The 15156-nt window shown below is 38.6% G+C and overlaps 1 protein-coding gene across 1 annotated transcript; it reads left to right on the top strand.

Moving 5' to 3' along the window:
• The first annotated feature begins 3412 nt into the window (after positions 1 to 3412).
• On the top strand, positions 3413 to 14590 carry RXYLT1 (ribitol xylosyltransferase 1). The gene is given in 7 exon segments (XM_032689586.1): positions 3413 to 3580; positions 3925 to 4101; positions 5105 to 5207; positions 10396 to 10492; positions 10494 to 10711; positions 12349 to 12519; positions 13615 to 14590. Coding segments are annotated over 7 exon segments (1329 nt in total). The 5' UTR covers positions 3413 to 3435; the 3' UTR covers positions 14033 to 14590.
• The last annotated feature ends 566 nt before the right edge of the window (positions 14591 to 15156 follow it).

A 15156-nucleotide genomic window follows, 5' to 3' on the forward strand; every position in this document is an offset into this window, starting at 1 on the left:
GAGTACCATTCATTTGAAGAAAACTTCAACTATTTTATATCAAGTAGGATTCCTAACACGCCCAGAAGCTCAGCTATGTACATTTTACGAGTAGTCAGTTGGAGCCCCATGAGACAAGATAATCTATCAGAAGATCATACAGCAAGCTATGTCAGAGCTAAGAAAGAATCTAAGCCTCCTGATATATCAGATCTGATATATCAGTCTCAGTAGCTGCTGCTGTTGGACATTTCACCCTCTTTGACACCGTAGGACATGTCTGCTTCTTAAAATCATCTACAATGATCTTGCTTGCACAGAGTACCAAGACCACTGATGCTCTTGATCTCTTCTCCTTTCTTGTGACATAACACTTGGCTTTTGGCCTTCTACCACATATTGGAAGTTTCTTATAGAGTGCTGGGAAGTAGTACTTGCTAGGCCTTTGCAGGCCCCTGCAGATACTATGCATGCAATACAGGCATTTCCTAAATTTGGTATCTGCTACACAGTTTTTCATGATTTCAGAGGATACCATGGTTAAGGTGGTTCTTTCAGTTTAATGTTCCTGTAAATTTTACTCCCATTATCCCTAGATAAACCTTCTACTCTAAGATCTTAATTCATGTAGGCATTTTGTTAAGCCCATCCCCTCCTCCACGCCCCCCTCCCCACACATCCTTAGTGCATTCTTAACATTATATTCTTAATTCCCACAAGTTTCTATGTGATTTGAGTTTGCATTCTAAGAAAACCGTTTATTTGAGTTTGTCCTGAACTGGCTGGAAAAGAATACAAAATTTTATAAAATGAACACACTTTTTTACATTATGTATAGCTTTTCTCATCCTCTTTTGCCCATGAAATGAGCTGATGCAACTTGCAAAATGTACAATGAATTAATAAGGGTAGGAAATGTAAGATTAAGGTCCTATGCTCAGGAAGTATATGCTCTTCCTTCTCACACGTTTTCACTTTTGTATTTGGATTTCTTTCCAAATGATCAAACATTGCCATCTACTACAGTTGTTCTAACACTTTGATTGATATTATGGAATCACAGGATCACAGAATCAACTAGGTAGGGAAAGACCTCTGAGATTATCGAGTCCAACTTTTGACCCAACACCACCTTGTCAACTACACCATGGTAGTAAGTGCCACATCCAGTTTCTTCTTAAACACCTCCAAGTACAGTGATTTCACCACCTCCCCGGGCAGCTCATTTCAATGCCCAATCACTCTTTCTGTAAAGAACTTCTTCCTAATGTCTAACCTAAACCTTCCCAGTAGAACCGTGCCCTCTTGTCCTACTGCTGGTTGCCTGGGAGAAGAGACTGATACCCACCTGGCTACAACCTCCTTTCAGGTAGTTGCAGAGTGTGATGAGGTCTCCCCTGAGCCTTCTCCGGGCTAAACACCCACAGCTCCCTCAGCCTCTCCTCATAGGACTTGTGCTCCTGTCCCTTCACCAGCTTCATTGCCCTTCTTTGGACAAGCTCAATATCCTTCCTAAACTGAGGGGCCCAGAACTGGACACAGTACTCGAGGTGCCTGTTTACCTCACTTTGGTTGGTATACCTTTCTTCTCTGCTACAAATAAGACTACTAAGTATCATCACTACTGTGAAAGACCTGATCAAAAAAGCAATGATCACTACTATTCCAAATCACATTCACTTTCTCATTTCTTATTGAAATGCACACATTCCAATGCAGACTTTCAAGACACTATTTTTTGAATGGTCAGTAATGTAAACTGTTTTCAGATTAATCCTTCTTGATCTTTTCTTTTCAAGTGTCTTTTGTAATTTTTATAAGAAATTAACTGCATCTGTGTGGGGAGAAGAGAGAACATTCTAATCATTATCCAAAGCAGTGAAGCTGTGCAATAGGACATCTCTGTTCCCAAAGATTTAACATTTTACATTCTTCTTTGCCCTTTTAAATTAATTTTTATTAGTCTTCTTTCCCTTTGGTTCTATGTTTATCATACGTTCATTGCCATATTCTGTTTTAAATTAAAGTATTTGTACAAAGATTTTCTAGGAATTTTAGCAACTCAGTCCACAGATCCAGTTACTGATACAGTGTAGAAAACAGACTGCACTCAAAGCTGAAAATAGTTTATTTTAGTATTGACCACTACAGACATCATGTTGCTGATCTTCCTGAGGTTTGTGACTACCACTTCACTGTGCATTCACACAGATGCACTAAGCTAGAAAGGCAGGAGAGAAGCACAGTCTTCATTTTGAAAGCATTTATGTGGTGCGCTTTTTCCATAAAATTATAAATTACTATAACCAAAGCAAAGAGGCCATCACACCTAACAGGAACAAGTGTATTGACCTGCAATTCTGCAACAGATTACCAGTAGTATTGACAAGAGTCATATGCATTATATGCACGGTTTTGATGGGTAGAGTTTCAATATATAAAGGCTTAAAAGAAAGATAGAGAAAAACCTTTTACCAGGGCGAGTGACATGACACAGGGCAATAGCTTTAAACTGGAAAACATTGGACATAAGGAGGGCATTTTTTATGATTAATGTGGTAAGACACTGGAACAGGTTGCCCAGAGAAATTGTGGGTGTCCTGTTCTTGGAAATGACCGAGGTCAGGTTGGATGGGGCTTTGAGCAACCTGATCTAGTGGAACGTGTCACTGCGGGTCATCAGGCTGGACTTCTAATTCAGTGAGTGTATAAGTAATTAAATTAAATTAAGGATTTGGCAGTAGGCTGACTGCAAGCCTATTTCAGAAGCCTATGTCACATTTTAGTTGAGAATAAGCAGATGCCCATTGTATGAATTTTAGGTCAGGGTCAGAACAATAAACTTCAGTGTAGATAAGGTAAAAAACAGATCAAGAAAAAACCCACTTAGGTCCAGAACAGGCTGCAGGTTTGTGCAGTGCATTATCATGTATACTGTTCTACTCTCCCTCTCTCTCACTCTCACACACACTCTCTCTCTCTCTCCCTCTCTCCCTCTCTCTCTCTCTCTCCTCCCCCCACCCCCCCCCCCCCCCCGCTTCGGGTAGATAAAGGTCACTGTACTTTTGGCTACCATTAGGATCATGGTGTTTGCAAATACGCTGGCAGAGGCTTTGCAGAAACTGTAACACCTGCCCTTAAAAAGGACTCGTGGATAGCCTAAAAAGAGCTTCAGCTTTCTCTTATTATGGAACACGACTCAGTTTGACCGGTCCACAGCTCTCCCCATTATACAATATTCCCATGACTTGACCGTGCTGTTCACCTATCCATTTACAACCTGGTTACATCTTATCACAGCGCTGTGCCGGCACTGCCGGTGTTGTTGGGCAGGCCATGGCACCGGCGGCTCTGACCCTCCTCGGCAGGGGACGCAGTCCAGGCCGGCGGGCGGAGGCTCCTCCCGCCGCCGCCTCCCGGCGCCCCCCGCCGGGCCGTCCGCCCGCGCCGGGCGGGATGCGGGGCGCTCGCCGGCGGCTCTGCTCCGCCCTGATCGTCGCGTACGGGCTCTTCTCCCTCTACGCGGCCTACACCGTGTTCCTGCGGCCGCGCCGCTCAGCCGCCCCTCGCCCGCCGCACCGGGACCGCCGCGGCCAGCGAGGTGAGCAGGGCCGCTTCGGGCCGACGGCCCAGCCCGGCCCGGCCTGGCCCGGCCGGGGCGGAGGGCGGGGACCGGAGGCAGCTCCTGAGGGAGAGCAGGGCCGGGGCCGGACCCCCACCGCTCCCCGCTTGGCCTGCGCAGGCCGCGGCCATTTCCCCAGTGCCGCGGGAGGCACCGGGTCGCGGCCCGGCCGTAGAGGAGGAGGAAGCGGTGGCGGCGGTGGTGTGCCTGGCCCGGGGCCGTGGGAGGGTTGTCAGGTGATGCTTGAAATTACGGATTCCAGAAAATTCTTTAGTTTTTCTAAGCCCGTGAATCTGACCGTTTTACGTAAATTACGCTTGTAGGTTTCACAAATCATGTTGCCTTGGGAAACGAATGGAATCCATGGGAAGAGGACGAGAAAAACGAGCTGGCTGCTTCTCAGCAGAGATATGAAACTAATCTTAAGATGATAAAATATGCGAGATCTCGCCTAGAACAGACCAGTCTTAGAGTACAGATTTGGGGAAAAGCAGCAATTGGTAAGCAGATGTAACCAATGTCTACTAATCACATAACTTTTCTGATATAGCATTTTCTCCTGCTTTTTAATGACTAAAATTTATGTATATGATTAAATAGTGTGTATATTTGTACATGAAGAGTGTTAAGAAAGTGGTAGCTGTTATTCAAATTTGTACCAATGTAAGAGAAGTTACACTTTAGTTTCTTTCTATAAGTCCTTTTCAAGGCTGTTTTTTGCATCTGGCAAAGAAAATGTCTCAAATAGCAGAGAAACACAGTTACTTTTTTAATCCAGTCTGGTTTACAGTACAACACAAGAACAGGCCTCTTATTTGGTTAAACGAGACTATATATTTTTGTCACATTTACACTTCGTGAAATAAAGCATCACACAGTGAGAAATAAACCATTTTCTGTACTGCAGTACTACGGCCAGTGATGAGCTTGGAAATTCTTCTGTTGTAGAAGACACTGAGTTTACTCTACATAACTGGGAGCCAAAGTCTTCTCAAGCTCTTTAACTACTACCAACGACATAACATTTTTCTTATTTTAGCTTTTTGAAAATGCCGAATTTCCAGCTTCAGGTAAACTTGTGGAACACATTGGTAAATTAGCCAGTGGCACATTCCATCACAAAAAAAACGGTGTGTTTCACAAAAGCTCAAGAGAAGTATGCTTGTCCTTAAAATGCTGATTAAAATTTGCTCATTTTTAAGTGGTATGTGTGCTGGAAAGAGATGCTAACAGAAGTAGTGGTATATCTTCATCTACTGATATTTTGTCAGCCAGAGAATATCTTAAAGTGCCCCAATACGGGAAGAATTAATCTGGACTAATTCAAAGTCATACAGACTTTGAGAAGCAGTGTTCCCATTATATAAGAAGCTCTGACATTTCTTTCCCAAGTTCTTACATTGTGATGCTTTTTCGTTTCCTAGAACTTATTTTATTTGCTAGGAGTTTAGAGTATGCATGATCTGTTCATTCAAATTCTCCATCATGTCTTCTTTTGTGTAGGTCTTTACCTTTGGCAGCATATTTTTGGAGGGCACCTTGAGCCAGCTGATGTGACTGCACAGTGGAGAGAAGGAAGCCAAAAAGCAGGAAAAACATATTTCAGGTGTTGTTCATGATTCTGATTTCAATTGTGTAAACTTTAACAAATAATGCAGTGGAAAGTTACAGTACATTGTAAGATGCACAGGTGGATTATTTTGCCTGTCTCAAACTTGTAGTTATTTCAGTATCAGCTGCAAGTCCTTTTTAATTTTTTTGTGTTTTGATAACTATGTAAAATGTACGCAACTTCTCATTCATTCAATCATATAGTTATTCATGGAAACACATACTTGATAAACGCAGCTAATCCTAGCCTAAACAAGTCACTGTTAAAAAATAGAAAACCAGGGAGCAATTTCATCTGTTTTATGAAGGTTTGCGTTATTTGAAAAAAATAAAGACTTACCAATGCTGAGAGGAAGGGCAGCCAAGAGACCTCAGTGGCACCGGGGGGGTGTGGGGACATACAATCCTCAGAAAAGTCTTAAGAACTGGGGTTTGGGGGCTCATAGTTGATGACAAGAAGTGTGGAATTTTGAGGCAAGCGGAGGTCTCCTGCTGTTTGGTTTTTCTGTATTCAGGGAAAAGGGACTTGGTCATAAATAGGATTGCATCAAAACTTTGTTTCTGTTTATAACAATCTGTGAGGACTAGCATCTGTTTAGCTACTTGACTTGCAAGACAAAATTTTATACATAAAGGAAGATTACACTTAAAGCATTGTTTGCTTTAAAAATGGTGTTTAATCTGTGATCAGGCATGTTTTAAGACTGATGTCAAACGTTTTATATTATTAGTGAATCATATATTCTTTTCTCAGAAGTCCTATTTCATACTATTGTAAGGCTTTCTGTAAAGATACAGTGAAGGATTTTTTATCTACTTGGCCAGTTAGCCAGTCTGCAGTAGTAGATCTCCTGCAACATTAAGTCACTTGCACCTGGACCCACCTACTGAAAAAGTTTTCTCTTAATACATAAAATACACACTTAAGTGAGTGTAACTTCTGAAAAATATCTTGTTTCAGAAGAATGTTTTTTTCTTACACAATAAGATGTGGTTCTAGTTGAAATTTGTGGGTAGTGTTTGAAGTAAATATGTGATAGTGAATTGAAAGGGTTTTTTAAGTGATCACAAAAGTTTTTTATCATTTTGAATTGTTTATTGATGTATCTAATGTTGAACATGATACAGGCCATAGAATATTTTCAGTAATGCCTGCATCACATTCATAAAAGATTAAAACTGTTTTCTAGAAAGATACATAGGCTTGATTTATAGCATTTATTAAAGAGTCTGTCTTATATCTGAGGAAATTGATGAAATTATGTACTCTTAAAAAAGCTGTATTCCTTGTCTGCAAATAAAAGATGATCTTACAATATTAGAGAATCAACTAGGAATGATGCTACTGCATCTTGGTAGTCTCCTTGACAGAGCAAGAGAGCTTTCCATTCACAAATTTAGAGAAAGAATACAATGCTTTCTTTGAATAAGGACCAGTGCCTGTAGTGATGTCTTGGTGGAACAGACTTTGTTGTTCCTAGAATTAAAATCTCAGAAGTCCAGAATTTAAATCTACAGAAATCCATCACATTCTGCCAGATAGGTTATCTTCTTGGTGTTCACATGCAAATTTCTTTCAAGCTTTTCAAACCACGTTTATTACATGAAAATAATTTGCTGCACTTAATGAGTCTATCACTTGACTGATTATGATTGTTTTACTTCTGGTGTGCCTGTTTCAAATGATTGATAACCTCACATGGTTCCTTAGGGTATGCATGTCTCAAAGAAAAAGTTCTATACTTGCATTTAAATATCTTCTTGTTGTGTTTTGATGGACCAGGGATAAGAGAGTCCTTATTTTAATTTCAGCTTGGATGCTAGATCCTATAAAATACAAAGCTTAAGTTTGGTACCAACATAACAAAACTTAACTTTTGAAAGGCTAGTAGGAATTTGTAGTGCAAAGTATAGGAAGTATGCAAATATCACTGTTAGTTTAACAACTAGGCTTCTGAAATGAAATAGCTGAAGTTCTACTTTTTGCTCAAATTGGAAATAGTATTTTGCATTTTTGTTGTGAAAAAGAATTAGTACATGATTTTGGCTGTAAGATTTTCTAGAATTGTTGACTTTACTGCTTGGCTGAGGTAAATTATCTCCATTTGATTACTAGATGAGGCTAGAGGGAACTAGCTGAGGTGACCTATTGGGAGAATATGTGCTGCTCTGCAGTTTTTTGTGGTAAGTCTAATGATTGTTAAAAAATAGAGGTCTAATAAATGTTTTCAAAGCATATCAACTCTAAAGACACAAAAATGCCAAAATATCACTTGAACATAGTTGCATGAATTTTGTATATTTATGATGGAGAATAAACATATTTAATATAGATTTTGCTGGCTTCAAGCTTTTGCCAAAGAAGCTGCCTAAAGAATACTGAAAGTATCAGCTTCTCCATGAAATGCAGGGATGTTTATTAAAAAACATGAGTGGAGAAGGAACTACATAGCTGTGAATTTTAATTACATGTTGGCATGTTCATACAAGAGGGAGGAGAGCAGGATTTAGCACTTTATTTGGCCTAGAGCAATTCACATCCTTCTCTCCTGTCATCTAGGAAGATGTTGTAGAGCAGGGAGTGCCAAACTACTTACCTCTTATTATTAAGTAAGAGCATTCCTAAATTTCTGTTCCACTGATTAACACCCTCATTTATAAAAATTCAATGCTGCCTTGCCTCAGTCCCTGTTAACCCCAGTTGTTCTGCAATTACTCACCATTCTCCTAACCTCTGTACACAAATTGCAACCATCTTGATTCATGCCAGAATGAAAGCCTATTGGTCAAAAAAAATCAACCAGCAAAGGTTTTTATCTGTCGAAGGATTCCACCAGGGATACCTTGTGGCAGTTCAGTTTTAAGAAAACCTTTTGGTGGAGCTTTTTGAAAATCCAAATGCATTACATCTACTGGATCCTCTTTCTCTATGTTCTTACTGACACACTCGTAGATCTTCATCAGATTAGTAAAACAGGATAATTAATTTCCAGCAGTGCTTATCCATGTATGTGGTCAGTGATCTTACCTTTTGATAAGATGCAGTGATCTTACTATTTATTACAGACTCTTCCAGAGAGGGAATTCATGGTGACTGGTCTCCTCCAGGGTCCTCTCAAGTTGTTTCTGTAAATGGGAGTTTTGTGTTGATGGGTAGACCCCTTATCAAGCATAGTGTCTCTTCATAATGACACTGCACACCTTTGCCAGCAGTTCTGCAATTTCATGTTTCTTCAGAATTCTCAGTGAATGCCATCCAGGTCCAAATTCTCTGTTTGATACAATACTTATTATGTTTAAACTTGTATTTCTTTCTGAAGGGAATGAGTTTACATGTAGGAATCTTCCTTAGTTTTCGATCAGTTCATATGGGGCTTGGGAAGTATGTGTTGTTTACTTTTTGGATTAAAGTGCTTGGGCTTCTTATACAGTGTTTGTGAACAGTGTTTGTGAACTCCTTGAAAGCTTCTTGTGATTTGTACTGCTCCTTTCCAAGTTCTTATCCTGATTTTCTCATTTTTATGTAATTCCTTTATTGCATATGGAGTATCTCTACACTGTTTGGTATGATCTCTCGTGCTGCAAGTGCTAAACTTAATCATACCAGTGTTACAGAATGACTGTGTGACTAACACCTTTGGAATTGGGTCTGGAAGACCCAGTCTAGAATACCATCTTTTTGTATGGATTCTACGATTAGTAAGGAAAAACAAGGACTTTGTAGAAAGCAAGTCATGTATTTAGTCAAAAAAATGTAATCTCCCCATACTGTCTTTGATCTAGCCTTCATATATAGTTAGTGCTGTTAGTACTACTGCCTTAATTTTGTGGCTTTTGTAATCTCCCTTACGTTTCCCATCTCAATTGTGTTCTGACTGGGAGTTAATAGTACAGTCCTAGTACAGTCCTGTGTTTTCATTATTAAAGTATGGGATTTATGAGACTTTCATAGTGTTACCTTTTTTCCCCACTGTAATTTTATACATTTAAACTTCATATTTTCCTACACACAGGTCAGTACTTCCTGACCTGTACATCCTGCTATTCCTGTAAAGTTGATGCTCTCAAACTGCTGTGTCATAGATAAAACCTTTTCCCCCATGTCTCTTTTTGCAAGGTGATCACTGGACCATCTACATATCCTATAGGCATTCTGAAGCTCAAGGTATTCTCTCTTAGGAATCCCAGTGATTCTGTTCTCATTGTCTGTTAAACTTTGGATTTCAGTCTTGGTCTGACTTACATTTAATCTATTAGAAGTCTTGATTCCAAGTTATGAGTTTCATGAATCTTGGCTCCAAAATATGCCACTCCCACCAAGCCAGCAGCACGTCAGCTTAACTCAGGTTTAAAATACGCTTGTCTAAGGTCAGTCTACTTCAGATAACCTCACTGGTACACAACAGCTTTTGTTGTGAATTTTTTTTTCCTCACTAGGTACACTTGAACTGAAGCTAGCTGACAGTCTCAGCACTTCATGAGTTAAAACTCATGCGCATTATAACTTAAGTTTTGCTGGTAGCTGAAAAACTAGTGCAGCAGACCTAGAAAACTTATTAAAATTATTAAAGATTTTATGATTTTGCTACCTGACTGAAATTTCTCTGTTAAATACATTGTGCAAGATCTAGAAATGCCATTTTCTGCCTAGAATGTTTGTGCTTTCTAGCATATACAACAAACCTAAGTTTACATTACTCAGTAGAAACTTAACCAAAATTACTGAGAAAAGTAGTATGCCAGACCAGCTAACTGTCCCTCTTAATGATACCTGGTTTAGTATACTCACCAGGTTTTTGGGAGGGCCTTTCTCTTGTTCTAATACAACAGTCACTGGTTATTACTGGAATTAAGACCTTTAGTGAACATCAAAGTACTCCACTTTTTTAGAGGTGATTGATTTACACACGTTTTTAGGTTTGAGTATAGTACTAGTTCTGATTTATTGACAAAATATTTAAGTCTAAATCTCCTTTTTCCCAACAAAGATGAAGGCAACCTTAGTCCTGTGTTAAGCAGTAGATACTAACATCAGAAGTGGTTACAGTTTGCAGCGTATTACATCTGCTTTATTGATGAAAAAATAGTCGTAGGATTACAGACTGTGTAGTAAGGCTGTTTAGAGGATTAAGGTCAATAATTTGTTTTACGGGTGTTTACTGTTCTCATTTTGGTTTTCTCAGCTTCCTCACCGGCCCATCTGTAGTTCCTGGCTACTTCTCGGTGGAAGCGGAGCATGTCGTGCTCGTGCTGAACGGGAGGGAACAGGCGAAGGTCGCGGGCCGCCACCCAGTGGCTGCACTACGCACAAACGCTAATTCAGACCCACAAAATCCGGCACGTGGCGGTGGTGCTGCTTGGAAACGAGCAGTGCAACAACGGATGGATTCAGCCGTACCTGAAAAGAAACGGAGGATTTGTAAATCTGCTCTTTATTACCTATGACTATGCGTTCGTAAATGAAGAAGATATTTTCCAGTGGCCTTTGGGAGTAGCTACGTAAGTGCTGTAGACAGAGGTTGCAATTGAAACAATTGTTGTGCATGAGGTATGGAAAATATGACTTACTGCTGATGCCCAAAGCAATTATAGTAAGTAAATTGTAGTACGTGATCCTGTTAATCATTTTATAAATCAAACATTGGGATCCTTTGAAATTGCATTTAGAAATAAAAATGATAATAGGAAAAGAATACCAGCGTTTAGGGAGCTTGGAAGGTTTTCTGTTTGTTTTTTCTTTAATAGATTTGCTCTTGAGATTTATCATATCTGCTGATGTGATATGTACCAGTGACATGGGGGATTTAAAAGATACTTATGTAATTAAGCTCCAGGTACTCCTTGTTCACAAATGGAAAGGTGATTCTGGTGGTATTTTTTTTTAACCCCTGTTATGGCTCTTAAAAGGCAGTTGTGTGCTTCCTGGTTTGAGTTGTTATACTCCAGTATCACAGCAGCATAAGCTGGCTTAACTGCATGTTTACAAAAACATTTTTATTATACTTATCTGCTCAAACTACTTGTATGGAGTAAATAAAGGCTCGGTTCAGTTAGATGCACTTTTACCTCTTATTAACAGAGAGTTAATAGTGGTTTAGCTACTTATCACGGCAATATAAGCTGAAAGGAGCACAGGATTATTTTCATATCTTGTGTTGAATTTGAATTCAATTTCCTGTATTGATCCAGTTGGCTCAATCTGGAAAACTGTATGGAGTTTTTTATATATAGCTTGAACTTGCTTACAATGTCTCTGAAATATGATGAATTTGGATTCTTGATAGTGTCAGAAAATTGTTGGCATTGGAAGTTCCTAAGCAAAAAGAAGTTGGATTTTGAGATGCAGAGATTAAGGTGACAGTTAACAGAAAGCAACAGCATTTACAACAATAAAGTAAGGTGCACAGCTGGGTGGAGAAAGATAAATATGGTATCAAAATGGAAGTTTGCAGCCCTTGCACACCAGGGAGTGTAAAAAATGTGGTTAAAGGTGTGAACATGTGCCAGATTTTCCAAGTGAAGAGAGAAAATGAAGATGTAGAATGCTGTAAAAATATTTGTCATGAAGGAAAGAATGGTTCTCAGAAAGTAAGTGAATTAACATTCATCCCACAGGAGAAGAATGAGGAAAGGACCGTCCGTCAGATAATGTACAACAAACCTTTTTGTAGCCAAAAGATTAGATTATTGAAGTCCGCTCAGATCAAAGTGAGATTTTGCTTTGAGAGGCTACCAGTGGTATTTTCAGTTGATAGGCATGCCCAGAGACTAAGGTAGCTGAGACTTAAACACCATAGTTACCATTAACCTGGCCATTTCAGTCAAAACTTGTGGTTGCATCAAGAGCAGCTGCTTTGGAAAAGCATGTTACTCAAGGACATTTTGTAATATGCACACATAGTATTTCTGATATTGAAAAAAGATATAAGTATTTTGGAAAGTTTCTGAAGAGTGGTGGGGGCAGGACTTAAAGTGGTTTGGTTGTGTGTGGTTTGCTGTCTGTGTTTGTATATGTGGATTGGCAACAAACAGGTGCTTTTAATCTTAAAATCCGATGCAGTAAAGATGAAATGGTGCAAAATGTTTATCCTTTGACATAAAACATGTAGTTGTCTAATTATACATTGTTTTTACAGCTACAGAAATTTTCCAGTTGTAGAACCCAGCTGGTCAATGCTACATGATCCAAGATCATATCTATGTAATTTCTTAGGGACAGTTTATAAGAACTCTTCTAGAGAAACCCTAATGGAAATTCTGAAGCAGGATGAGCTTGACAAACTTTGCTGGATTGCAGCCAGAGAACAGTAAGACTTTTAATTTATTTCGTGAAAATATTCAGATTTTCTTGCCTGGTTCATTATTACTGATCTTTTCTTGAGCATTAAAAAATAGTACAGATAAAGGTAATCAGTCATAATTAAATCAGAGAACATTGCTGAGACTCTTTGTGTAGGTCTTCATAACAGCCTTTCTGTTGCTATATTTTACATAAAGCATATTTTTAAATGCACAGAAAAATCTCACACATATACAACCATCAAAGATCATCAGGTTTTTTTTCTTGAATATATTTGATTATGGTGGGAGAAGAAATATTTGTCTTGTGTTTTGTGTGGTTTAATGTCTTTAGCAGAAGAAGACAACCATATTTTGTTGTGTTCCATATAAGAGAGTGGATTTAATCTGTACAGCACAGTTGTTTTTTATTTCAAGTAGGTGGAACAGATCTTTTGACTGACAAAAGTAGGGTTCTGACTGTATTTCTTAATTTTGAAAAGCAACACTTATAAAATGTTTGATAGCAGGCACAGCAGTGCTTAGGAAGACCTCAGCTACCCTGATGAAGAGTCTCAGGAGATGGATTGTATCTGTGACATAGACTCTTATCTCACAGACATTCTGGGGCACTTCAGGAGATGGATTCTGGTTATGTGGATTGCTTTACATCCTAACTTTTGAAAAGCAAACCTCTACTCATGTAAAGTATTTGAGGCCAAACAAAGTCATTAAAAAGTCCATCAAGTGTCTCCCTGTTGGTCTGTTTCTGAACTGTGCTGTGAAGTAAATTGACATATGCGTCATCCAGGTCATGCAGAAGATTGAAAATGGCATTTCAATTTGTTTCTTACACTTCTACGTATTAATAATTTCCTAAAAGGACGACATCTAACATGGTTACAGTCTATTTTTAACAGTGACATTTTCAATAAATTTTTAGAAGACTCTTAAGAGCAGTTACGACTAAAAGTAAAAGCCCATTGATTGTGTGTGTAATACAAAATTCTTACATTGACAGCATTTTCATCTTTATGCATAGTTGAAATTAAAGCGTATCACTTATTTTTTCGTTGCAGTGTCTGTGGGAAAAATATTAATTTTAACCCCCTTTACTTTCGTAGGTGGCAGCCTCAAGAAACAAATGAAAGTTTCAAAAACTATCAAGATGCCTTGCTGCAAAGTGATTTGACATTGTGCCCAGTGGGAATAAATACAGAATGTTACAGAATTTATGAAGCTTGTTCATATGGATCTCTGCCTGTTATAGAAGATGTAATGACACCGGGTGATTGCGGAAATTCATCAATGTACCACAGTGCTCCATTACAGTTATTGAAAACCATGGGGGCTCCATTTATCTTTATTAAAAACTGGAATGAGCTTCCTGCTGTTCTAGAGAAAGAAAAAAAAATGAGCTTACAAGAAAAGATTCAAAGGAGAAGAAAGCTTTTAGAATGGTATCAAAACTTCAAAGCATGGATGAAACAGAAATTCATTATTACTTTGGAAAATTCATTTTTGCCCAGTGATAAAGGATAAATTGTCCCTTTTGAAAATCTAGAATAGATTGCCAGCTTAATTTCCATTAACCTTCTGAGGCAGCTTTTACAGAAAAGTAATCTCGCAGGGTGGATGCATTCCTTTTAAAGTCAACAGAATTGCTCTAACTTGGCCAAGAGCTTAATTTATCCCTTCATTCTTAATGATTTTCAGAGAGGTTGTTGACTTAGTAGGGTGGTACTCTGCAAGGATGACAACAATTTCATTACTATTTTCACAATTTCCATGTTCCTGTGTGACCTGATAAAATTTTTTTAGGATAATATCTTTGAGCATGTGAACTTTTTAAAATCCAACATAAAAATATCAGTTGTGTTTGAAGAAAAGAGGAGAAGGAAAGCTATATGGCACAGGGTAATTTATTATGTAGACTGAAGCAGAAAAGTATTACAGCAAAATTGCCAGGTTTAGCACATCCCAGTAAGTGCTTGTTCTGAAAATGTGAACTGTTTACTTGATTGACATTTCATTTCCAAGAAAGTGGCTATAAAGCTAATTAAAGACTGTGAAATAAAAATGTGTATTTCAAGGTAAAAATAGAGAACTCTTTCTTAAGAATACTTCATAGCAATATATTTCCCCTTTAACTTCAGTTATCAAAATGACTTTCTTTCATTTCTATTTAGTCTTGGGACGTACCTTTCTGCATTTCTGCTGCAGGAACATTCATTACCTGCAGTTACAGCTGTGCACTCTAAACACCGGGCCTTAAACATGAACCTGTTTGTAGCTTACCTGATTTCTCAAGATCTGCTGAAACTTGTCAACTCCAAAAGAAGTATAATATTGTATGTTTATGGAACTACATGTACCACAAACAGTTTCAATGCTTTTTTTGTTAAATATAGCTGAAGTGATCTGTTACTGTTCTTGCCCATCAGGAATGAGTCTGTGCTGTTATCTGTGTGTTTGACTGAGCAGTGTGACTGCACACACCACTGGCATAATCAAAGAGTGTGTCATAGACATTTTTCCATCTTACAGCAGCATGACACATGGGTTCATTCTCGTACAGGAATTCAAAGGCTGGTGCAACTCTACAGCTAAGTAATACTCATTTGTGTAATGATACTATCTGGTTGTGAAATATGTGCCGTAAGAGC

This window comes from Chiroxiphia lanceolata, chromosome 5, assembly GCF_009829145.1.
Source record: "Chiroxiphia lanceolata isolate bChiLan1 chromosome 5, bChiLan1.pri, whole genome shotgun sequence".
Lineage (NCBI taxonomy): Eukaryota > Metazoa > Chordata > Aves > Passeriformes > Pipridae > Chiroxiphia > Chiroxiphia lanceolata.